Below are 24,196 nucleotides of genomic sequence, written 5' to 3' on the forward strand. Positions count from 1 at the left end.
ATAGCGCGGGTGCAAGCTCTAACGTATTATAATTTGACTTAGAACTTAGATATGAATATTTATGATATGGCATTTGAATATTAACTGCAGATCTTGTAGAAAGAGATAATTCTCTATTGATTATTCAGTCTTATCTCAAATTTTTTCCCAGCCAGCGGGGAATTTGGTTAGGTTTGTGCTATTAACCAATTCCATATAACTCGTCATGAATATTTTATGGAGATTTTGAAGTGAATAATTTTGCTGAAGTAAGATGTTCATGAGTTTTTCACAGAAGTAAGATGTCAGTGAGTTTCCTCATAATGGGCCATATTTAATGAACTACTATAGTTACAGCTAAACCCAAATGTACGTGAAACTTTCTTCTGGGCCCGACTCTGGGCCCAAAATTCCTATTTAGAAACCAGCCCAGCTATAATTATAGAATTTGAGATTTCTCTTCTTTTTTTTTGGGTAGACATTTAAGAAGGCCTCAATTCCTCTCGCATGTGTACAATTTTCAAACGATGAGGTTAGTATTAGACGAAACAATGTCAACGATATTTCAGAATAGCAGTAAGATTACAACTTGTTGATCATCATTTCATTTAGAGGGGAACCAATAATCTACACGAAAAATAGGAACTATCTACGCACTTAAGTGGTCTAGAACTCGTATGCTAAGGCTATCCTCTATGTTGTGATTCAAACAACGTTCAGGTTGTACACCGATTGTGAGCAACATGAAACCCGATTCCATCTCTCTTCTTCTCCTGCATATTTAGCTGAAGGAAGATTGATATGCTGCATAATTACCATTTGTATGCAGAGGTCTCTCAAGTTCCGCTTTCGGACTTTGGAGGAGGAGGTGTTGCTGCTGTTTCTTCGACTGAAACGGCAGATAGAAACCTATTTATTAGATTTTAGAAAGGACAGATAGAGGGGGAGAGGGAGAGCGGGAAAAGGCCTTGGTACCTTGAGGTTTACTTTGAGATCCAGGCAGGTTTTCCCCCGATAATGATGTCTGAGAGTTTTGCTGTTGCTGTTGCTGGGCTAATTTCAACTGCTCTTCTGTAATCTTCAAATACTCCTCGCTCGAGTATGCTTGACCAGAGGATGGAGCCCCATCTGCAAGAACAGAGTTATCATACTATCTTCTACAGACTTGGATAACAACTTGGATAACTGGACAACTACCACATAATTCCCAAAGATTGCTATTGAAAAGGTCCATAAATATTGTAAAGTAACAAGCAGTCGTATTGATGAATAATACTCACTGGGGTCAACAGCAGATTGAGGTTGCTCATCACGGGCAATGGTCGAAGAAGATGATGTGGAGCCAGTCTGACTGGGGTCGTACATATTCTGCTTGGGGATGTCGTCAAGACCAATCTCTCGTTCAAGGGTGCTCTTGAATTCCCTCGACACTTCCTAGGGAAGTGACATAGAAAGGTTTTAATTATTTGAAGCATCCTAGACTGGAAAATGAATGCTATTATTACAAATGAAGAGCTCCATTTGCCTACCTGAAGCTCCCTAATGGTGGGTTGGAATGCTCGCAGAGTCTTCCCCAGGTTCCGGGCTACCTGCATTTAGTTTACTGAAGGTGACAATGAGAGATCCATGTACTTCAGGCTAATCAAGCAGAACATAAAGAGAGTCCTAGCTTCATTTGAAATGAAGCACCGCCAATACGTAGATAATACTTGCAGCTGTTTAAAAAGTTGCAATGCCATAAAATTGAGAGCTAGTAAGAACCTATAAAATGATGAAGCTTCCGAATTAACAAATTTAACCTATGGTTTTGTCAAGATTTGACAACAGCACAGCACAAGTTACAGGGCAAAACACAAAATGAGGCGCAAGGCAGCAATCATCTTCTATTGAGAAAGAATGATGAGGTAGAGCCAAGATGGAAGAGTTGCAATCCAACCAAACAAAAACATAACCATCATCTCCCATTCTGCATCAATATGGATGTGAAAAACAAAGCTGCAAGTACAATCAGAGAAGAAACAGAAGCTAAGACTAGGCCTCTTCATGATGCCCTTGAAGAGAGCTGAACTGGCTTTAACAAGATAAAATGGAAGGACCGCAACTTGTGGTCACACCTCTACACCAACCTGTGGAGGTTTAAGACTCGGCAATTCAAGTACAGGAACGAGGATTTGACTTTAGGGCTGAGATCACCGACGCATGGAAGAACTTGCGCAGCTTGCTCAGATTCAGACAGTGAAAAGATATGGCAAAAATAATATGCATGAATACTCATTCCTTGCGATTAAGCTTTATGTAAGCAGAATCTCTAGTCAGAGAAGCAAACGACAAAACCTTTAAAAATCATCACAAAGATGCTATGGTATATCACTTTCCAAGTCACCACCACACTAGAACTCAATCAATATGAAAGCTGGTCTTAAAAATTAAAAAAAAAAAAATCCCTTCTCAGTTTCCCCAAACCCAAACAATGAAGATTCTTTGTTCCAGCTCAGTTTTTGTGCCAATCACCTCAATTAGCAGCCAAATTCCCATTAACTAATTCTTCAACACCAACCAAATCCTGGGCCCCATGTCCCTGATTCTAGCTCTAAGATCATCAATTTAGGATCGCATTCAACTACAAATAGATACCAAGTGGAAACAGCGAACAGTCCAGTTAAAAGGACTACAAACAAATACAGCAAAACTGACCTCAGCGAGACCTTTGGGACCAAAAACCAAAAGAGCCACCACCCCAATCACCAAAGCTTCGGGAGCTCCAACCCCGAACAGAGACGCATAGACCACCATCCTCCTCTGCCTTCTCTTCCTCCTGTCTGCTTCACCATCCCATCAAACCACATCATCCTTCAGTACGAACAACAAATGACTTTTACATATAGTTTCATTGGAGCAAAATCAAGAAGGCAAGAAGCACCTATCCTCGAAGACGTAGCAGCAAGTGAGATCCCCAAGGCCTTGAGGCCACTCCATGGCGAGAAACGGATGAGACTGAGCGGAGCGAACCGCAAGGGAAGAAGAGATTTTGAGACTCCCCAAGAAATCGCAGAGGACGACGAGGAAGAAGAGGAAGAGGGAGATGTAGCGTAGACGGCTCTCCTGGTGGGCGAGTAAGATGAGTAGAGCTGGGCGGGAGCTGACATTGTTGAAGAAGCAGCAGCAGCACAAGCCATGGCCGTGACTGTAATCATTTGCACAGGGAAGGAGTCTCTCGCTCATCAGCTCAGCGGCGTCCGATTGGGGATGATGTTCCCGGTTTTATTTCAATTATGCCCCTACCTTTTTTATTATGTCTGAATTGGTCCCCAAACTGTTACCATTTGCACAGTATGTACAAACCTCTCGGACAAACCAACAAGAGGCCTGCGACTTGGGCCTGCCCATTTATTAAGAGATCGGCCCAATCCAATTCTCGTCTTCTTATAGGCCCTTACAGCCAGCGTAGGACTAAGAATTGAAGCTCTAGCTAGCTAGCTCAACTCTTTCTCCTTCACGGTGGCAGCAGGAACTCAGCCGACAATCGACAAGGTACGTGATCTATTCGAATTTAGTCGGTATCTGGTGTCGATTGGCTTAATGATGTGATCCATTTCGGCGAATATTGAAGCAGGAAAATGCCTCCGAAGCAGCCGAATACCAGCTTACTAGTGGGTCTGAACAAGGGCCATACTGTGACCAAGAAGGAATAATATACATACATGTACGTGGAAAAGTAGGAGTAGGGGAGAACTTGGCATAATTGAGGCTTTAAATTGGGGGCGGATCCGATCCGAGGAAAGCCCAAGAAGTGGCTGTGCTGTGCCCCTTCGTAAAAGGAATATATATCTCGTGTATATCTATAGTTTTTCTTTTTTCCCTGGCTAAATTAAAATCTTATTCTTGTAAGAAATATATATATATATATTTCAGATGAACCACTACCTACTTGAACATGTGGTGTGTTGGGTTAGCTTTTTTTGTATTTGTGGGACCAGATCACACCGTCGCACACAAAGCCACCATATCCGGCGGTCTTTTTTTTAAAAAAAATAAAAATAAATTTATAATAGTAATGTTAATGTATATCCTTCCCATCGTCCCTCGTCTTAGTGGGCCGAAGCGGAAAGTTTTCAAACACGTCTACGTGCGCACGTGTTCCTGATACAGCAAATTAAATAAATCAATTAAAGGACCAAGATGCATTTACTCGTTCATTCGTATAATTCATATCATGTAAGTGATCTATCTGTTCAAGTGATAACCTACGTATAAGGTATAATTCTTTCTCGGGCTTTTTGGCATATAATAATTACATAAATCTTTGCTTTTCATTCAGCCCATTGCGGTCATTAAATGGGAACTAATACTATGCAGTGAAAATGACATGGGATCGATTATATAAACAAAGAAAAAGAAAAAGAAAAGAAGATAACAATTAATAATAAAAATAAATAAATGGGACAAAGGGGTTTGAATGAAAGATAAAAAAGGAAGACTGGAAAAGGCTAATATGATGCCTTTGTTGATTGGGGAAGAAAAAAGTGCTCTTCCCTTTCAATTAAAACTTTTACAATGCCCCTTTGGAGTTACTTTTTTTAAGGGGAGCAGTCCCAGATTAGATATATATGTATATAAAGTGTCTTTTTTCCCCCCTTGAGTATGATTCTCATCTTTGGGCCAATAACTGGTGAAAGTTACACAAAAAGGTAAATGTAATGAAAAGTTTCATAAATAAATAATTTTTAAATTACAAAGTGTTTTCAATTTATGGATTAATACTAAATTACATTCAGGGTCGAAAGAATTCTTTTTCTTTTTTTATCCTCATGTATAATTTCACAATAAAAGACAATTATCTGTTCAAGAAAATACAAGGATTGAATTGAAAAAAAGAAGTAGTTAATTTTTATTTCAAAGATATAAAAGCTTTAACGATGTCACTTGCACCAGAGAAAATATCATTTTTTTTTTATCAAAACAGGCACTTCTAAATTAAATTCCATTTTAGAGTTCAATTTAATTCAGTCACATGTACTCGTTGATTTTATTTCCATAGTCTTCTAGTTCTGAGTGAAACATAATGTAAAGTATTATATATGTCGATGTAAGATGACGGGTGAAAAAAGGGTGAAATCGGAAGACAATGAATGGGCTGGACTCGACTGAGAGGGGATGGAATATATCATTATCTTTGGTAGAAAGGGGATGATAATGGGGAGGGGAAGAAAAGGGGAATGAGGCACTCGTGCATGTCTTTTTAGTTAAATGAGTGGCAGTGTGATTATAAAGAGAAAGTAAATAAAAAGGGCAAGAAAAATCCAGAGAGAGAGAGAGAGAGAGAGAGAGATAGATAGAGGCTGTCACTATCTTACGCACGAGGGGTTAGCACTAAAAGTGGATCTGCACACGTGCACTCACTTTTTTACCATCAAAAGTTCCCCCCTTTCTGTAATTTTCTTTTTTAATAAGAAAGTAAACCTTTTTACGCAAAGTAATTTGATGTTCTTCGTCTCTTTCAGCCTCCGGGAGCCGCTGAAATTCGAGTCTGCTTTGCCCGCAGAAGAAACAAAGCAGACTGAGACCGCGCTGTGGGGGTTAGTCTTTGATAATTTCATGAATCGAGCATCTCCGTCCATCTAAGACAGTAAGTATAAGTGCTTGAGCTACGCAACACTCCAAACTGGTTCGTTACTGAATCATCGATTTTAAATCATCGGAATTCCTTATAGTCATGTCTAGTTTAGTAATCTTCACATAAAAAAGGAAGAAAATAGACAAGTTCGATAAAATTATCGATAACATTTCTCCACGAGATGTAAACGCTGAATATAAGAGGGCCATTCGTCAGGCACTATTATTTAGGTAAAATAAAATTCAACAAATAAATATAATTACCCATTGGTTGTTTTGAATCTCTTTAATTGGGGACCAGTCAGGCCTGGAGTTATGCACGACACCAGAGGGGTAATCTTGTCAATTCAGTCCCAGGTGATAACTCGTACGGGCCTGATTATTGATGAATCCTATGGTAATTATTTGCACAAAATCTTTCTTTACTCAATTGGGTGTTTGACCTTTCATGTTGAAAAAAAAATTATAATAATTATTTGGATATCAATTATTAAAAGACATGCGTTGGAATGAGATGCGAACGATGAAGAAAATGAAAACAGCTGGCCTATTTTCTATAGTTTTTTTTTCTTTTTGATGGATCATTTTCTATAGTCATTATTTCCTAGCAACCAACCACTTTATTCCTTTTCATAAAAGGAAAAAAAAAAAACCACGCTGTTACTTATATCCTCATTCTTCCTTGTCTACTAGGAAAAATCTTGCAGATTATATAGAAATTTCCACATATTTTTTTAGATGAAATTACCACAAAATTTTTAGTACAAAATTATCATATCAATAAGAACGAATTTATCACGAAATATAATATAGTTGACCAACTATACTTTGTATAAGCTGATATTATTAATAATATAACATATCAAAATCCACTATAAGTCCCTCATCACCATTGATATTTGAGTACAATTAGTATCAGCCACAAAATACCCTATGATCGTGCCAAAAAAATGTTTTAATTTGATTCGAAATATCTCTTGATTGGCCTGGAAAATATAAGATTCTTATCACTATACTATATTATAAGTAAAAGCCCATATTAGTAAGATCCACATGCAATTCTTATGTAATTACTCTTACCCTTGTTTGGATGGAGGAAAAGGAAATGGAGGGGCGATGAACCATTTTCCTCCAATCCAAACAAAGGATTAATTAATCATGTGCTCTTTACTTCTTCTACTTCTTATCATAGGAATGAAAATTCAGGCTGGTAGAAATTGTTGAGAGAATGAATAAACAAAACATTAATAACGGTCATATTCCAATTTCCCTGCCCGACAGGAATGTATATTATCAGCATTTGCCACATAATTAATGATACAATTAATGAAATTTGATGATTAATCCAAGTCAGCGTCGCGTTGACTTTTACTCATCCTCTCACAGATCATTCAACAAGTGCAATGAGTCATTATTACTATTTTTATCATTATTATGATTGTTATTACCATTATTATTAAGAGGGTAGTTCACCAATGAAAAAGTAGAGGCCTGAAAAGTTAAAAACCTTTTTTTGTTTTGGTAAATAAAGAACCTTAAAACATCTTTCACTTTCCATATCTTCTCATTATATCTCTGTTACTATCACTGCCCACAATCCTTATAGGCAGCAATAAAAGCTCTCGTACACAAACCATTTCTCACAAGTTTGTACATGAGAATATGAGCTCTCCGTATCAAATTTAGAAAAGTGCGAACGAATAACAACTCATAATTAATTCAGTAAGTTTCGAATTTTTACCTGGTGCGGGGCATTTATCCACAATGCATGAGTTCCAAAGTCACGAAAATATTATGTGGTTATGATCAAGTAGACAATCAACCGATGATTAATTTCTGCTAATACGTTAATGACTTCTGCTAGCCATACTGGAAAGTGGAAAGTAGCTCATATTTCCACATAAGGCCATCCATCTTACTTCTTTCTATAAAAAAAAATGATTTTTTTAAATCAAATAGATGCCAAAATTTTGTAAGAGCTACCTATATGATATAATATATCGTAATTGATTGCAGTTCTGTCACGAGAAACATCAGTTAATTTTTAACTACTACGCAATGTATAACCCCTAACTACAGCTGGACAATCAAACCCGCATGATTTTGCCACTGTACAAATAATTCACCAAGCATCTCAACAATTCTTAAAGAAAGAAAAAAAAAAAAAGTAGCCAACAACGGATAATTGCCACATAAATTTGCCTATCTCATTCTTATTTATCATAAATAGAATGACTGATTCTTATCAAATAGATGCCAATGTATCTTACGAGTTACTGATGTCATCTAATATTTCCCAATTGATGGGCAATTCTGTCACGAGAAATATCAATTGATTGTTACATACAATTCGTTACGTACAACTCTTAATTGTAGATGGAGGTTTAATCTCGCGGAGTCCGACGACTGCGCAATTAATGTGACAAAAGCTCACTGATAGTCATGCATAATCACGAGGATGATAACCAACCAACCATTTTCTTGCTCTACAATGTACTTACGAAATATTTCAACAATTCTTAAGTGAGGAAAGGTTGCCAATAACTCATAATTCCCACATAAAACCGTCTATATATCTCACTTCCTTTTATTAGAAATAGAATGATTTTCAATCAAATATATGCCAATGCTTTCTAAGAGCCTACTGATATCATCTAATATATTTGCAATCTATGCTCAGTCATGTCACGAGAAATATCAATTGACTGTTACCTATCATGCCTCGCGTACAACTCCCAATTAGAGTCGGAGGATTTATCTCGTGTAATCTTGCGACTGTGCAATTAAACGTGACAAACCACACATAATCACGAGGATGATGACTAACCAACGATTTTCCCGTTCATCTCCAATATACTTTATCAAAAGCCTCGACAACACTTGAATAAAATAAGCGACCTATATATGTGTGTGTATATATATATATATATATATAATGGTGGAATCACGAGATATACTTGTCCTGAAAATCGTAGCCTTCCAATGGGTTTTGGCCTCTTTTTCCGCCCTCATAGAGCATAATTCATTAGCAGCATCGCCCCTCGTGGTTACGGAAGTCAATAGTTAAATTTAGAAAAAGAAAAATCAGAATAATTGGTCCAGGTCATCTTCTAGGTGACGTGGCAAATATTTATTGCTAAGTGGTGGGAAATCGGAGGATAACGACCTGAGCAGAACCGAACCTAGAGAGAGAAAAGAAGAAGAGAGAGAGAGGAGAGAGGAGAGAGGAGAGAGAAGATGATTATTATTGGGTTGTGATTATATTAGTCACCGAGCCCAGCGTCGCGAGTGCCTTCACCTTCCACTGCTTCCTCTTTGTCTACACATTGCGCTCTACATTCCCCCTCTGAAACAATCTCTCCAGATCGAAGCCTCCAAACCCTTGGATGTTCGAGCATCTCCCGCTATGAGAAGCGTGAACAACAGCGTCGAGACCGTCAACGCCGCCGCGACTGCGATCGTCACCGCCGAGGCTCGCGTCCAGCCCGCCGCCGTTCAACAGGTACACCCACCTGAGCTAGCTCAGGCTTGTTTGTACCCGTGCATTCTATCTTATACGTCTATGTGTCGGCCTCTGTCGAGCTTGTTTTGATTATGACTTGAGGCTCAGAGGTTGTGATTGAGGAAAGGAAAACGCAGTCGTCTGAGCTCTGGTACTTCCCATTTTGGTGTTGGGTAAGGCCTTAGGATCTGATTTTGAGCTGAGAGAGAACCGATCTGGATCGATTATTTCGTTTTCTTTTGGATTTCGCTTATTAGAGTTCATAGTTTTTACATCTGATTAGCTGTTTTGAGTTGATTCAGACGAGATTTTAATTTATCCTGCTCTTTAGATAGTAGAAATGGGCTGATTAAGTTGGAATCGTCTGATCTTTAGGAGGAGCAAGAAAAAGTTGACTAAACCAACATTTCAATTTTTTCGTGCTCAATCGTATGGCAGAAGTCGGACAAATCTGCTCAAATCTGATTGAGATCTCCTGTTGTTTGTTCGATTTATGGTTCGCTGATTTCATGAAATAAATTACTGTCTGACAGTAAGGTTGCTGATTAAGCTTATAACTTGGAATATGAAATGAAGATGGAGAAGAACTCTTTTGATGTGGCTTGCAACAGCTTTACTATCTTTAAATGATCTGCAGCATCTTAATTTGGTTCACCTCCATCATCTATCCCGGGTGTTTTTCCGTATTCTGCTTTTCATCGTTAATTCCTGCATATTCGATTTGATTTTTATTTTTTTTAATGCTCCGATAGACTGGTTCGGGTCTTTAAGATGAACTCTTTTTGGAATTTTCTCTACTCAGTCGTAATGCTGAGAAATTTCTGAACTAGAATTACCACATTGAGGGATAGCTTTTATATCCCCTACTGTTCTGAGGTTATGTTAATAGTTATTTGGTAAAAGCAGAAATTGGTGCCTTTTCTCACTTAACTGGCTTTATTCTCTACTTGAATCCAGAAAAGAAGATGGGGAAGCTGCTGGAGCCTGTACTGGTGTTTCGGACATCAGAAAAACGGCAAGCGGATTGGCCATGCTGTTCTTGGTCCTGAAACAGTTGTTCCAGGAACTGCAGCTCCTGCAGCAGAGAACCAAGTGCCTGCACCTGCCATTGTACTTCCATTCATCGCGCCTCCCTCCTCTCCTGCCTCTTTCCTCCCCTCTGAAACTCCATCAGCCACCCAATCTCCCGCTGGATTACTCTCTCTCACCTCTCTGTCTGCCAATGCCTACTCTCGTAGCCCTGCCTCTATATTTGCAATTGGACCTTATGCTTATGAGACACAGTTGGTATCGCCGCCCGTGTTTTCCACCTTCACCACTGAACCATCCACAGCTCCTTTGACTCCTCCTCCAGAGTCTGTGCAGTTAACCACTCCTTCATCCCCAGAAGTTCCATTTGCTCAATTGCTTACCTCTTCCCTGGAGCGCACACAACGAGGTAGTGGAGTTAATCAGAAGTTTGCACTTTCACATTATGAGTTCCAGCCTCATCAATTGTATCCAGGAAGCCCGGGTGGCCAACTCATATCACCGGGTTCAGTAGTATCAAATTCTGGAACCTCTTCTCCATTCCCTGGTAAGCTACCCGTTATTGAGTGTCGAATGGGTGAAGCTCCTAAGTTGCTGGGCTTTGAACATTTCTCCACTTGGAAATGGGGTTCGAGGCTCGGTTCAGGATCTCTAACACCGGATGGTGCGGGACTTCGTTCAAGGCTGGGTTCTGGGACTGTGACGCCAGATGGAATGGGAATAGGATCGAGATTGAGTTCTGGACGTTTGACACCTGATGGCATGGGCCCTCCATCACGTGATAGCTTTGTTCCTGCTGAGAACCAGAAGGGTGCAATTTCATATGTCCCTAGTTTAAATAATGGGCCCAAGCATGACGAGACTGTAATAGATCACAGAGTATCATTTGAGTTGACTGGTGAAGATGTTGCACGGTGTCTTGCAAACAAATCGGCAAATTCATTCGGTACATTGTCGAGATTTCCACAGGACACTTTGCCAGAGAGCTCCACTGAAAGAAGCAGAATAGATGAGGATTCAAAGAGTTCCTGTGAACTTTCTTCCGAGAAAACTGTGGAGGGAGAACCTGGGAAAACACCAGGAGATGGGGAGAAGGAACCTTGCTTTCAGAGGCAGCGTTCCCTTACGCTTGGTTCAACGAAAGAATTCAATTTTGACAGCAGGAGTGGAGGGACGTCCCAGAAGCTTGGCATTAGCTCTGAGTGGTGGGCCAATGAGAAGGTTGCTGGTAAGGATATGAAACCAGGCAACAGCTGGTCTTTCTTCCCAATGCTGCAACCTGAGATCAGCTGAGATCCGATTAATAGTCTTTGCCTTCAAACATATACAACCGCCGGAACTTGCAGCAACCTAGATCCACTAATCCACTGACCGCTTGAATGCAAATTTGAAAGATAATATTACTTGTAGACGCAGCAATCCATTCCTGGGATTCTGATGGCTGATAATATATGGAGCGAAAATGACTCTCGATCCTCAAATCTTCCCAACCAAGTATGACGAGGGGATGATTTTTCGGTACAGATGCAGGCATCAATAGGGCATTCTTTCAGGTATCACTCAGCTGTAGCATATGAAAATAGCACCTACTACTAGTGTCAGTAATCGCGTCTGTGGTTTATTCATTCGTCAGTCGCAACAATAAAAAGGGCATGCCCTTGTAATGGCAAATTATATGGGATATCTATCCGCCTATGCTGTTCGGTACAGTGCATGTGCATATGCTTGTTAATCCCTAAGCATCCTGATTATGCCCGTCCCTGAGTATTCACTTTGAAGAGTTGAATGGAAATTGATCTTCGTAAAATCGTACATCCGGTGAAGTAAACATCTCATCTTGCTCGAGATCATAAACTTTCCATTCCTTTTTCCCAAACGGATACCTGAGAAAGATGCCCTTGCTCGACCGTTGTGCAAATTTGTCAGTGACTTTTGGATTCTTGCGAGCATAGCATAGACAACCGAAAACACGAAGATGATTATAATTAGGGCCTTGCCAAATAAGACTTCGTATGGAGACTTGCCAGAATGTATTGAGGTGGGTGTGTAATTGATAAGATGTGCTGCCGCCAATACACGCTCACTCCAAAATTTAATGGGAAGGGATGCTTGAAACGTTAAGGGCCGTGCGTGCCACGTTCAAGAGTTCCTCCCTGCCATTTTGTTGAGGTGTCTCGAAACAAGACGTTTGGTGGATAATTTCTTGATTAAAGAAGTAATCCTGCGAGTCTCAATATAAGAACTCCAATCCATTGTCACTACGAATGACCTTAACATTTCGTTCAAATTGGTTGTTGACCAATTGACAAAAACCGATTAAGTCTCGATCAGTCTCCGACTTAGCCTGCATCAAATAAAGCCATACAAATCATCAACCATAGTGAGAAAGTAATTGGCTCCAGTAATGGAAGACGACTTATTCGGCCCCATGTATCACAATGGACTAATGCAAATGGAGAGTCAGCTTTATTATTACTAACTGAAAAGGTAGAACCCGAGTGTTTAGCCTGAGAGCAAGTATCACAAGCAGGTTTTATTTAACGATATATTGGTACCCTGAGCATTAATCTACCGTGACGGGTGCCCCAGTAGCATGTGCTAAAAGCTCACTATCATAATTTGTTCCTGCAAGCAATGTCCGCATCGAAGAAGCCGCGTCACGATGTAGAATCCAAAACTCGCGTTGAAGTTCACCCACTCTAATAGTCTTCCTCTGGATTGGGTCCCGTATAAGGCATAAACCAACGTTATAGTAGACACCGAAACCATAATCCATGGATAGTCGAACCATGGAAATAAGATAGCACTTAAAATCGGGCATAAATAAAACGTGATGAAGAACGATGCCACTGCCAAAATCCACTTTTCCGGTTTGAGTTGCGTGAATCACACCATTAGACACGGTTATGTTATGGGTAATTTTTCGCGCAAATGACATATATCAAATAGAAGATGCTTTTCTCCCGTCACGTGCCTTGAAGCGCCTGAGTCAATTATCCAATCGGCCCGAGAATTGATAGATATGAAATCCTTATCGGAAAGTGGCTCCGATTTTGGATTGTGTGTCCTGGCTAGGGAGAGCAAATGCTCTAGCTGTTCATCGGAAAGTCTTTCAAGAGAACTCAGTGGAGACGAGCTCGAACTGGAAGCCTGTGCAGAATGGGCTGAACTGGGCTGGGCACGCTGCTGGACCGAAGCTGAGCCCTTAGAATTGCTAGTCTGAGCCTTCTTTGGATTCCATTGCTGCCTTTGACCAGACTCATAGGCTTGTCCAATCGAGAAACTTGTTATACTGGGGCTGTTGTATCGAGGCTTCGGCCCCCCGCCGTTGCTTGTATTGAATTGCTGATGGGAATAACCCCCTTGCTGCTGATTGGGATATCTATTCAGTTTGTAGCAAGTCGATTTCTTGTGCCAGTGCGACCACAATAATCACAAAAAGGTCGCCTTGCGTTGTCGATCTTCCCTCCATCCATTCGGTAGGCCATTGCATCTGAGACAGTCTCCAGACTTCTTGTAACCATGACTCATCTTGAGCAACCGTCGCATGGATCTTGCTCAGGTTAAGATTCAGAATGTTAGAGCGGATGGTGGAACACTTCAGGTTGAGACCCATGAGGAACAAATGTCCCTTCTCCTTCTCACAAGCAGCAGCCAACCGAGTCCTGCATCACAACTACAAACGGGGACCTTGAGAAAATTCTCGAGCTCGTCTCAAAGTCCTTTCATCTTGGAATAATAATTGGAGACGGATCTCTCTTATTGACGCAGCGTATAAAGTTCACTCTTAATTTGATAAACTCATTACAATAGAGATGATGACAGGTCTGTTTGTTTTTCCAGTTAAAATCACAAAAATTTTAATTTTAACTTTAACTCAACACACTACACAATAAAAATACACGTTTCCCAAATCAAATTTATAATCTCATCTCATTTATCATTTTTCACAATCAAAATTAAAATTACTTTAACTCTGAAACCAAACGCACTGGATATTTCCTTGCAGTTAATTTTGACCTTTGCTGCGGTCAAAACCGCAGCACATGTCTTTCCCCGCGGTTGGGGAACCGCTGAGTAAGCAACCGTGGGGAATGTTTTGGACAGCGGTTTCCAACCTGCAGGTGAAGTTCACGCAAGGTTGATTTTACATAATATTATGCTTTGTTTGGTTTGTTAGTGTGATTTTAAAATCATATTTTAATTAAAATAAAATAACTCATATAAAATCAAAGGGTGGATCTCATTTCTACATTTTTTTTCATAACAAAACAAAGTAACTCATACAAAGTCAAATAGTGAGCTCCATACATAATTATTTATATAATTTTTTTTCAAAATCAAAATTTATTTTAAAATATTACTTACAAATCAAATGCAACATTAATATTTCGTAATATTTAGGTTGATAAACCTCAACTATGCCACCTTTTCTTTCTGATTTTCAACTTTACAACACCACAAATACCTTGCTTTCACAAAAGAAAAACCAAAGTGCCAGAAATATATATATAAGATAAAAGCTACAGAATGTAAATTCTTATTAATATTGTGAATAAAATGAGTGAATAGTCATACATCGATACAATTATCTACTTCCCGAATTTAGTAATTTTACACTATTAAGTCGAGATCTATCAAGTATATCAAAAACACCTAAAAAATTCCTTGATCTAATTAAATAATAGACAAATTTGTCAATAGCATCTCTAACTTAGAAAAATGGAAGTCCCTTCACTGAAGTCCATTAGAAGAGACCTGCAAACAGGAAGCCCAATAATTAGTACTAACAAGAGAAAAGACCCATTCAAATTATATTCGAATATAAAGTGATGAACATGATGTAACTCTATCTAATTCATGATATATTCGATGCAAAACGATTGATTATGTACCTTGATTTTCCCTTTACCTGATAGTATCTCCCTGCTTTCAAGGAAAAAGGGGGAAGAGAAAACAGAACATGAGATAATTGAGCAAAGTAATGTGGAAGTAAATAGTAATTGTGAACTTAAGATCTTCATTGTCTCGTTTAGCCACAAATTAGACAAATGAACGTTAGGAATATGGGTTAAAAAGGACAAATAATCATTAAAAAATACAAATAAAAAAAAGAAGTTAAAAACTAACTCACATTTCAAGTGGACCAAGCAGAATGAGAAAGCAAGTAATAATTATTGCTTCGAAAAACAGACTACAAGTACCGACCTTCATCATAATATCACGGCACCACCACGTAGAAAAATAACTCGCCACCTTGTCAATGGAATTATAAAAGAGTAAACAACATACCCAACAAATCGACCATTGATGAGCCTAAGGCAGACGTGGTGCGGCAATTTATAAAAAAATGATAAATTGAATCCTTCATATACTAATACCTCTCGATTGCAATAAAATGAGCCAACTACTGGTGTATGACATTATTATAGAAAGGACCTGTTAGATTTGAGAGCATAATATGAGTTATGAGTGAAAAATGGGAAATAGCAAGTGCATAGACTTGTAAATGAAATTACCCCTAAAAAGAACTGCTAAATTCTTGATTGTGCTAGGGAAAAATCATCTAGTGATCCAAGCGACTGCAAGCTGTAACATTAAAGATAAAAAAAAATCAATTGTACAAGGAAAATAAAGGAGAAAAATCTGCAATACCGGTACCTTCTAATAACAAAAGAATCTGTAAAATTCTTAAATTCCTCATAGAAAAAATCGGCTGTTAGCTGGGCAAAGAAACTGAAGATAGTGCTGAAGAAGAGAACTAATGGAGAAGAAGAGATTTGAAGTCGTCAATCTGATGGGAGGGAATGGGGACGCACGATTTAGGTTTAAGAGGGAAAACTGAAAAGGCCCTTTACACTGTGCTTTATGGCTGCGAAGAGGAGAACCGCAGCTCATACCTTGTCTAATGATGCGGTTCCTAAAAAACCGCCGGTCTAGTTACTTTTAGCCATCACACGGAAAAACTGCATCCGATGCTTATCTTTTGCTGCTCTGTTTTAAAAACTGCAGCGAAGCAAGCGTCGCCTAAGATCTTCTTCTCTGTAGTAGTAGTAGTAGTAGTGACTCTCGTCTCATTGCCTTAAGAGTAGCGTTTTTTCAAATCGTCCCACAAGGCTTTTGCATCCCGTGCATAGGCAACTGACGGCTGCAAATCCTTTTCTTTTCAAGATGGTTGCGTTGAAAAACCACATGACCAGCATGGAGTTGTACGTCACCCACTGCTCGTACAGGGGATCACTTTCGTCGGGTTTCTTCACGGTGCCGTCGATGAAACCCAGTTTGGTTTTAGCTTGTAACGCGATAAGCATCGCATTAGACCAGGTGATGTAGTTTTGTCCATTGAGATGACACGATATGAGTTGTGTCCTTGGATTATCGGACTGATTCAACACCAAGGCAGCGGGAATGGATGCTGAGGCAGACGGATTTTGATTATCCTCGGTCATGGTGGATGAGTGTGATGATGAACTGTTGATAGGATGAAGAAGACGGTGGCCACAAGACCTACCGCTCTGATGCCATGAAGAGTTTCGATTCAGCTGAATGAGCTACATTTTTATTGAATAGATGAATGCAAGATATACACTGTACAGTGACTGTTAAGGGATTGTAAATCCCATAGGGATAGGAAGAAATAATACTATACTAAATTAGTGTACAATATACAAGGAAAAAAATAATAAAAATATCCCGTGAATCACGGAAATGATCGTAATAAACTTTTATAAAAGTAATAATTTCATTTATGTTCATCTAGCTGAGAGGAGTACGTGTGAAAACCTTGAAAATTTTGACGGGGGAAGGGTCACCGATGTAGGCCCCAATCTCAGGTCACTGATGTTTGGAATTTCTTCCAGGCTACCTAATGCTTAGCTGCTGTTGACGTGTGCTTGAGTGATAGTTGTATAATAGTTTGAGTCAGTCACTCGGGATTGGGAACCCCATTATCTTACCGTCGCATGACAATGCGAGGCGGTGGCCGTGCTTGCTATTATTTGCGCTGTAAATGGATGAGGCTGTGGCAACAAGAAGCCGAAAAACCGCATGTTCCTTTTCTCAGCCTAATTTGGACCGTGTCGCAAGACAGGAAAGAGGAAGAACAGCCTGGGCGGGCTTGTCTGCTGGATGGGCCAGCCTTAAGAGTTTGGTCGGAGAAGGTATTGTAGGTATTATTGATGTTCTCTTACGGTAAGAGATCATGAGATCTGATCATTCTATCGATGAAATTTTCAAAATATAAATACCCGTTGCCCAAGAAACTTGCAATCTATACTATAGGAAGAAAACTTAGAAGAAAAATAATTAGCTGGATATGATCTTGAATCTCATTAAAAAGATCTCGTAATTAGGATTAAATCCCACTGGAATGACCTCATAGTTAGGGTTAAATTGATGTCGGAGCGGCATTGCATTCTCAGTCAATTTAGCTGAAAGCATCACCGAGAAAGAGATTAATTGGAAAAAAAGAAGAGATTTTTGCCAAAGATCATCTCTGATATATATATATATATGTGTGTGCGCGCGCGCGCGCGCGTCTGGTATATATATCACGTGGAAATGGAACTGACGTGGGCCGATCTCATGGGCCCATTAGGTGAGGGCTTCAGGCCCATTAAGGTTGTCCAGAAAAATGGGAGTGGTACAGTTGGCAGGAGAACACAGATTTACCTCCGGACGCCAACCACCCAAGGCGTTCAACCCTAACTACCAGCACGTGCGATGGGAAACCATCTCCGATAGGCGCACGTGCGACCGAAGCCACCCCCAGCACACAAATCGTAACAGGGAAAATCGAAGAACGGAGAGAGATTGCAGATGAGAGAGAGAGAGAGAGAGAGGGAGGGAGAGAGACTCATTTCCTTTTCTTACAAACCCTAGCTCCGGCGCTCCGCTTTTCCTTATCGTCGTCGCCTCTGCATTTTACCGCCATTTCCGAGGTTCGGCTCTAATCCTGCGTATTCCTCTCTGTCCATTTATTGGTCAGCTCGTCTCTACGTGGAGTGAATTTGCTCAATTTCAATCGTTGCTGATCTCGCGCGCTTTAAGGTTCTAGGAGGATACCTAATCGTCGAGTTAGCTCAATTTTATTGAATTCCCGATCATTCGTTAGTTTTCTCGTTTCTCAAGTGGCAATTGCTGTTGATGTCACGAGTTGACATTTTTTTTCCCCTTTCTAATAGCCTTCTGTTCGGTTATCGCGGAAATTGTGGACACTGCTCGAGGAATTGATTAATTGAAGCTTTTGAGATTGTTCTCATGGAAAAAATGATCAATCTTGAGTTTTGAATTTGTCATTTGCTTGCAATTACCTTCGGATATTGAAGTTAGGACTCGTGATTCATTGTCCACCTTTTTCCCTGCTGTACGGTTGATTTCTGACAGATGGACTGGTTCAATTAGAGGCCTTCCAGTGGAGTAATAATACTTATGTTGAGCAGATTTGGTGTTGTATTATTTCGAGAGGCATTCAGACAGAGTTCACATCCACCATCGGCTTCAGTTTGCTCGCTGGCAATGGTTGAGTTTCCATTTTCTCCGTAATTATTGTATTTGTCTACCGGTGATAAGAAGTTGCTGGAAGCATTCTTAGTCAGATGTCAGAAGGCGCCATGGCAGTTGTCAAACCAGAGGTGTGTATCTTCATTTTCTTGGATTTCATTTTACTTATACCAGGGTCATTTTACTTATACCAAAAGCGGTAGGTCACGTTAATCTGAAGAAGAAGCTTATTCTCAGGAAATATTTGAATTTCTAATTATTTTTTCCTGGAAATGGGGGCCCTTTATGGTCTGTTTGGATTATAGAACTCTCCTTTGTATTTCACTGGGAAGAATTTAAAGTGCAAAATGATTCATTTGATATTTCTACATTGAATATGAGGTAGAACCATTTGTTTTGGAAGGACTTGACCATTAGCTTAGTTTTTGTTATGGAATGCTTGAACTTGAGTGTAAGGCTTAAGGTTTTACAGTGGCTCATATGGTTGATTCTTCACCAAATGGCCTACTCCTTCACCATATGTGATGTAATGAATCTTTTCCTATTTCATCCTTCATTGTCTCAAATCTTTTGGGGAGCAAGGAAATCGTCGGTAGATTGATTGATTGAAGGAGCTAATTTCTGAACTGCTTTCATAAGGGTCTTTATATTTTATTTTCTTTGTTTACTTTGGGAACTTTCAATTGGGTTACTGATTATATTTATTTATATTGTTTGACTTATCAAGATGAAATCATACATCTGGCTCCAAACTGTTGATGGATCAATACAACAAGTGGAAGAAGAGGTTGCCATGTTTTGTCCAATGATATGTCGAGAAGTACTCCAAACTGGGATGGGTTCTTCCAAAAACTATGCTATCTTACTTCCACAACGAGTTAATCCTTCTATATTAGGCTTAATACTCGACTACTGTCGGTTTCATCAAATACCAGGACGCTCCAATAAGGTTTGTTCTGTTTTCAGTATTATGCACTTTTTCTTTGTCTCTCAGTTTATTTGTTTTAATCTGCTTACAAAGATTGCCAATGTCACTGCTGTATCAATTAGAGATGATTTCGTTGGAAAGATGACTGATTTGGGTGAATGTAATCTTTCTTTTGTGATTTATTATTTCCATAGGAGCGCAAAACATTTGATGAGAAGTTCATCCGGATGGATACTAAAAGGCTGTGTGAATTGACATCTGCTGCTGACAGCCTTCAGTTAAAACCTTTGGTGGATTTGACCAGTCGTGCACTTGCTCGAATCATCGAAGGAAAGACGCCTGAAGAGATACGTGAGACATTTCATTTGCCCGACGATCTTACCGAGGTCGGTAACTACCGATGTGATTGCCCACACACTTTTGTATAACAGTTGGTCCTGAATATGAATTCCTTGTCTGGCAGGAGGAGAAGTTGGAGCCCTTGAGAAACATTACTGATGATCCACGAATTCGGTTGCTAAATAGGTTATATGCAAGAAAAAGAAAAGAACTAAAAGAACGAGAAAAGCTTAAGGTATATGCAGATATATACTCAAAGCAAAATTTAACCTCAATACTAGGTTGAAGGCTTATTCCAAGTCTCGACATGTGTGATCTACTAATATCAAGTGGCTTTTGCATGTATTGCAGAATGCTGAGGTTGAGGAGGAGCAGGTGGATGATCGCTCGGTAGATGACCTCTTGTCATTTATAAATGGCGGAGATGGAGGTAGGGTGTAGCCACCGGTTTAATATTTGTCGTTGTACAGAATATGGAAACCATTTTTCATGAGTTTTTCTAGGACATATTTTACAACATTGATTCATATATTTTTTGGCACACTGCTACTGCTTTTCATTAACTGCTTGATGTCAACAGACACAAAGGGAGTTAAAACTAGCAAGAATAAGAAGAAAAACCGGAGGCGAAAGGAGCAAAGAGATTCTTCCTCAAATAAGGCCGACGAGAATCTTCAAAATGTTAGCAGCCAGTTCCCGCACTGCAGACATCCCTTGCCTGTCTTGTCTATTTTTCTCATTAGTGTATTGGGAACCACTGTAATCCTTTTATTCTGTGTGCATTTTGATATTCTAGGAAGTGGATACTGCTCCGTTGACTCAAAATAATGCTGAAGTCAATGATATTTTGGTGGCCACCCCGAGCAAAGCCTCGAAAGTCCAGGATTTTTCTGGCTGCGCATTCTCACAGAAACTTGAATTTGATGATAGTTTCATCGATGATGATTTAGATCCTGCCATGAAGGAAGAACTTGACAGGTAAGATGGTGTATAGTCTGACTGTATTATGGGCGATAGTATACTTTGCAGTAAAATAATATGGTTAATTTGCTGGCGCTATTCTGTCTTCAGGAAATCTGTTTAAATGTGCATGTTATGTTGTGCAGAGAAGTCGAGGATTTTGCACGGAGATTAAACTCGGGTTGGCCTGAGAGGATGCAGGAAATCTTGTCTTTGGGCCAAGAGAGGAAGTTAATACCGTCATCTATGAATGGCAACAGTTCCAGCAGAAAATGCATAAGTATGTTATCTTCTGTTCCATTTCTATGAAATGTGACCTTTCCCCTCCTGCTTTTTCAATTACATGCTTGTTATATGAACCTGAAGTTTGAATGTCATCTCCCTTGATCTTTTTCATAATTGAGGGAATGGGATTTATGCACACACTCTGTAAACCTCTGGAGCCAAATGGAGATTTCTCAGTAAAGGGGTTCACACATAATTTTCTGTCTAGGAAGAGTTATCTATGCAGCAATATATTCTGATTCATCCAAAAAACTCTATTTCTTGAAGCTACAGATTGGCGATACTAACATTGTTCCAAGGCTCAGCTTCTCACACCATGTAAAGATATGAACTGAATTGCCATCTCATGCAATAGTTCATGTATTAGCAGGTTTGAATCAGAGATAGAAACATAATCATCGGCGGTTTTCCCTCTGGAACATGGAGCCCCTCGCATGAATTGGGAGAGGATGCTAAGCGGGCTTCCTGCCCGGAGATCGGCACCTTTTTTTCTGGTGAGTGGGGGCTGCGTGTTGCAGATCTGATGTCTTTTCTTACACATCATCAGAGTTGGTCTTTATTTCGATATCTCCTGAAAAAGAGAGTGAAAGATGAACGAGAGAACAGAAAGGGGGAAAAAAAGGGAAAGAGCACTGCAGGGGATTGAATGGATTATCATAAGTAGATCCTGCTCATGTGCCTTTGATCCTTTCTTTCTTGTTGGGATTCTATGCAACTGTCAAGCAATGGCTTAGTTCCTTCTTGTAAGCTGTTTTGGTGGCAATCATTTGTTCTTTTCTTTGTTACCTTCCTTTAGTCATAAAATTTTCCGTAACGGCAAATAGCTCGTATGGGTTGTTTAGGAACACTAGTGAGCAATTGTTCAATAAAGTTTCAATTGTTTTTATATCTGTTCTTTGCTTTGCTCGATTGTTTGAACTTTGAAGTAGTTTTTTTTTTAATAATTTTTTTCCCTCCACTGTTGGAGTGGATTTCTAACTTTTTAACTAAATGTACGACTTGGGCCAAGCGCGTGATATCGATTAGAACATACTCACACTATACTCTGGTTGTATTAAATCATTAAGATTTATTTGAATATGGATTCACATTGTTATGAACATTGCAACAAGTAGTGAAATTATAAATGTAAGTAAAATTGTGTTTTTACACGTAAAATTATTGTATTGAAAATTAATAGATTGGAATAAAAAATTTGCTACAATTTATATGAGAAAATAGAGTAGGTGTGGCGGAGTGGGAGAAAGGGGAGGTTGAGTGGGTGGTTATATCTTGAATTTATTATGCTGTCCTTAATGTAATGGTCCTTAACTAATAAATTAAAGGGAAGGGTATATAATATTTATATGAAAGAAAAATTTGAGATTATAAGATGAGTTTAGGCTTTGTATAAAAAATAATAGTATAAAAGTATAAATTACAGTGTATAGAATATAGATACCTTAGTTGTATATGTGGTCCAGTTCTTCCCCTTGGCTGATCGATGCGGGTGTTAATATATGGAACTGATGGTGATTGGTGAATGGTGATTGGTGACAATTAATTTAAAGCGCTAAACATTTAGATGCTAAAAAATTAAATCTAAATGAAATAAATTCTTAATTGACTAACTGAAAAGTGTTTGATTAGGTAAAATTTATAATATCCAGGTGTTTGCCCAGCATAATTTCTTTTTTCTTTATCAATGAGGTGTAACTCAATTTGTAACGAGCTGATATTCCAAGCACTAGGTCGAGGGTTCGAGTGGAGACTTGGGAGCAAATAAGCGGAGGGTTCCCCCATTTGTCATCGAATTCGCTTGCGATAGTAGTATTTCGACTATAGATTTATGGATGGGTGATATTTTTCTGATACCCCACTGGGGTCGTAGTAATGAATTCAGACCCTTGGTTACGCCTCGTGGGAGTTGTTACGTCGGTTGCCTCCCCGACCCCTTTTATAGCCCCCAAAAAAAATAAAATCTTCACTTTTGCCCATTTTATTATATATGTATTTTTAACTCTGGAAAATTAATAAAATTGAAAATTAAATTAAAAAAAAAAGGAAAAAAAGAAAAGGAAAAGAAAAAGAAAAGAAACGGTCGAAGGGTTTTCGGTCAGAGTGGGAGGGGGGCGGTGGTGTTAATGGCATCATAAATCCCCGGTACTTAATGGGTAAGTGGCTCTTGACTAATTATTATTTTCTTCTCCCCCTCTCCCCTCCCTGTATTCCATCTTCTCAGGGTAGGGCGGCAAGTCAATCGAGAAATGCACCGGGGTCACGGGCAAGGTTTCACTGTGTTTTTACCCAGATATTCAACGAATTGGCCTTAAACAGAGATTCCATCGATCAGGAAATAAATAAATAAAACTCAAGATCGGGATCATTAGAAGTAATTTGTTGTATGAGTAAGCCCATTCACTTGGGCCTCCATCTTTGCCCAAGGCCTATCTAGAGGTGGATTGTTTGGAGGCCCAGACACCACTATTGAGCCGGTGGGTGGCACTGGCCTGGTCTGCGAGCACTTCTAATCCAGCAGGGTCAGAGGAAACTTTTGCACCCACAACGAATCGCGGGCACATTACCCTGTTAGAATTGTTTTGTATGCGTCTGCCCATTGACTTGGGCCTCCATCTTTGCCAAAGGCCCATCTAGAAATGGATTGAAGGCCCAGACACACAATGGAGCCGGTGGGTGGCCCGGTCTGTGAGCACTTCTAATCCATCATCTTGTGCTTCAGAGCTTGCCGCGAGGGGCACGTGATATTTTATTCATCGAGTCTCTGGATTCCGAGGCTTCAACCTTCATAAACACCTTGAAGACTCACACCAAAATCAGGGGGGCTTCTCACTTGCAAGGATCTAGCAATTAATGCTTCTTCAGGCACATCTCAGTATGGCAAGACTGCAACCTCTGTGGAACTTTTAAATCGGGACTGAAAGAAAATAAGGACAGCACAGAGTCCACGCATATTTTAAACATGATTGTTCTGAAGATCCTCCTGGTCCTTGCTTAACTTCATTGTCGACGGTATTGTAAAGCTTGGACCAAAGTTCTCTCTCTACATTCAGAGAGATGCA

At 39.6% G+C, this 24,196-nt stretch overlaps 3 protein-coding genes across 7 annotated transcripts; 2 read left to right on the forward strand and 1 right to left on the reverse strand.

The window, feature by feature from the left end:
• Positions 1-496: 496 nt before the first annotated feature.
• LOC116198213 (sec-independent protein translocase protein TATB, chloroplastic) lies at positions 497-3,225 on the reverse strand. Its single transcript, XM_031528576.1, has 6 exons — positions 2,900-3,225; positions 2,674-2,798; positions 1,509-1,568; positions 1,260-1,413; positions 955-1,107; positions 497-868 (listed from the first exon to the last, which is right to left on the reverse strand). The coding sequence occupies exons 1-6, from the start codon at positions 3,171-3,173 to the stop codon at positions 816-818; spliced, it is 819 nt and encodes a 272-aa protein (XP_031384436.1). The 5' UTR covers positions 3,174-3,225; the 3' UTR covers positions 497-815.
• A 5,391-nt stretch (positions 3,226-8,616) lies between these two features.
• Positions 8,617-11,878, forward strand: LOC116196747. The gene is made up of 2 exons (XM_031526621.1): positions 8,617-9,094; positions 10,052-11,878. Exons 1-2 carry the CDS (start codon positions 8,999-9,001, stop codon positions 11,414-11,416), a joined length of 1,461 nt encoding a protein of 486 aa, XP_031382481.1. The 5' UTR covers positions 8,617-8,998; the 3' UTR covers positions 11,417-11,878.
• A 6,020-nt stretch (positions 11,879-17,898) lies between these two features.
• On the forward strand, positions 17,899-22,031 carry LOC116195320 (SKP1-like protein 21). 5 transcript variants are annotated; one of them, XM_031524428.1, is made up of 10 exons: positions 17,899-18,063; positions 18,509-18,756; positions 19,353-19,574; positions 19,748-19,939; positions 20,017-20,127; positions 20,244-20,322; positions 20,473-20,573; positions 20,689-20,870; positions 20,999-21,132; positions 21,411-22,031. In XM_031524428.1, the coding sequence occupies exons 2-10, from the start codon at positions 18,721-18,723 to the stop codon at positions 21,422-21,424; spliced, it is 1,071 nt and encodes a 356-aa protein (XP_031380288.1). In that variant the 5' UTR covers positions 17,899-18,063; positions 18,509-18,720; the 3' UTR covers positions 21,425-22,031. The 5 variants fall into 5 exon arrangements, with proteins under 5 accessions (XP_031380288.1, XP_031380283.1, XP_031380284.1 ...); XM_031524425.1 differs by having other exon boundaries at positions 17,900-18,063; positions 21,405-22,031; XM_031524427.1 differs by having other exon boundaries at positions 17,901-18,063; positions 21,508-22,031.
• The last annotated feature ends 2,165 nt before the right edge of the window (positions 22,032-24,196 follow it).

Source organism: Punica granatum, chromosome 2 (assembly GCF_007655135.1).
Source record: "Punica granatum isolate Tunisia-2019 chromosome 2, ASM765513v2, whole genome shotgun sequence".
NCBI lineage: Eukaryota > Viridiplantae > Streptophyta > Magnoliopsida > Myrtales > Lythraceae > Punica > Punica granatum.

Coding starts and splice junctions, on each gene's coding strand:
- LOC116198213 (XM_031528576.1), bottom strand. CDS start 3,173: ATGATTACAGTCACGGCCATGGCTTGTGCTGCTGCTGCTTCTTCAACA. Junction 1,414..1,508: donor CCACCATTAGGGAGCTTCAG/GTAGGCAAATGG, acceptor TCACTTCCCTAG/GAAGTGTCGAGGGAATTCAA. Junction 1,108..1,259: donor TCAATCTGCTGTTGACCCCA/GTGAGTATTATT, acceptor CTGTTCTTGCAG/ATGGGGCTCCATCCTCTGGT.
- LOC116196747 (XM_031526621.1), top strand. CDS start 8,999: ATGAGAAGCGTGAACAACAGCGTCGAGACCGTCAACGCCGCCGCGACT. Junction 9,095..10,051: donor AGCCCGCCGCCGTTCAACAG/GTACACCCACCT, acceptor ACTTGAATCCAG/AAAAGAAGATGGGGAAGCTG.
- LOC116195320 (XM_031524423.1), top strand. CDS start 18,721: ATGTCAGAAGGCGCCATGGCAGTTGTCAAACCAGAG. Junction 20,574..20,688: donor CCGACGAGAATCTTCAAAAT/GTTAGCAGCCAG, acceptor TTGATATTCTAG/GAAGTGGATACTGCTCCGTT. Junction 20,871..20,998: donor ATGAAGGAAGAACTTGACAG/GTAAGATGGTGT, acceptor TATGTTGTGCAG/AGAAGTCGAGGATTTTGCAC.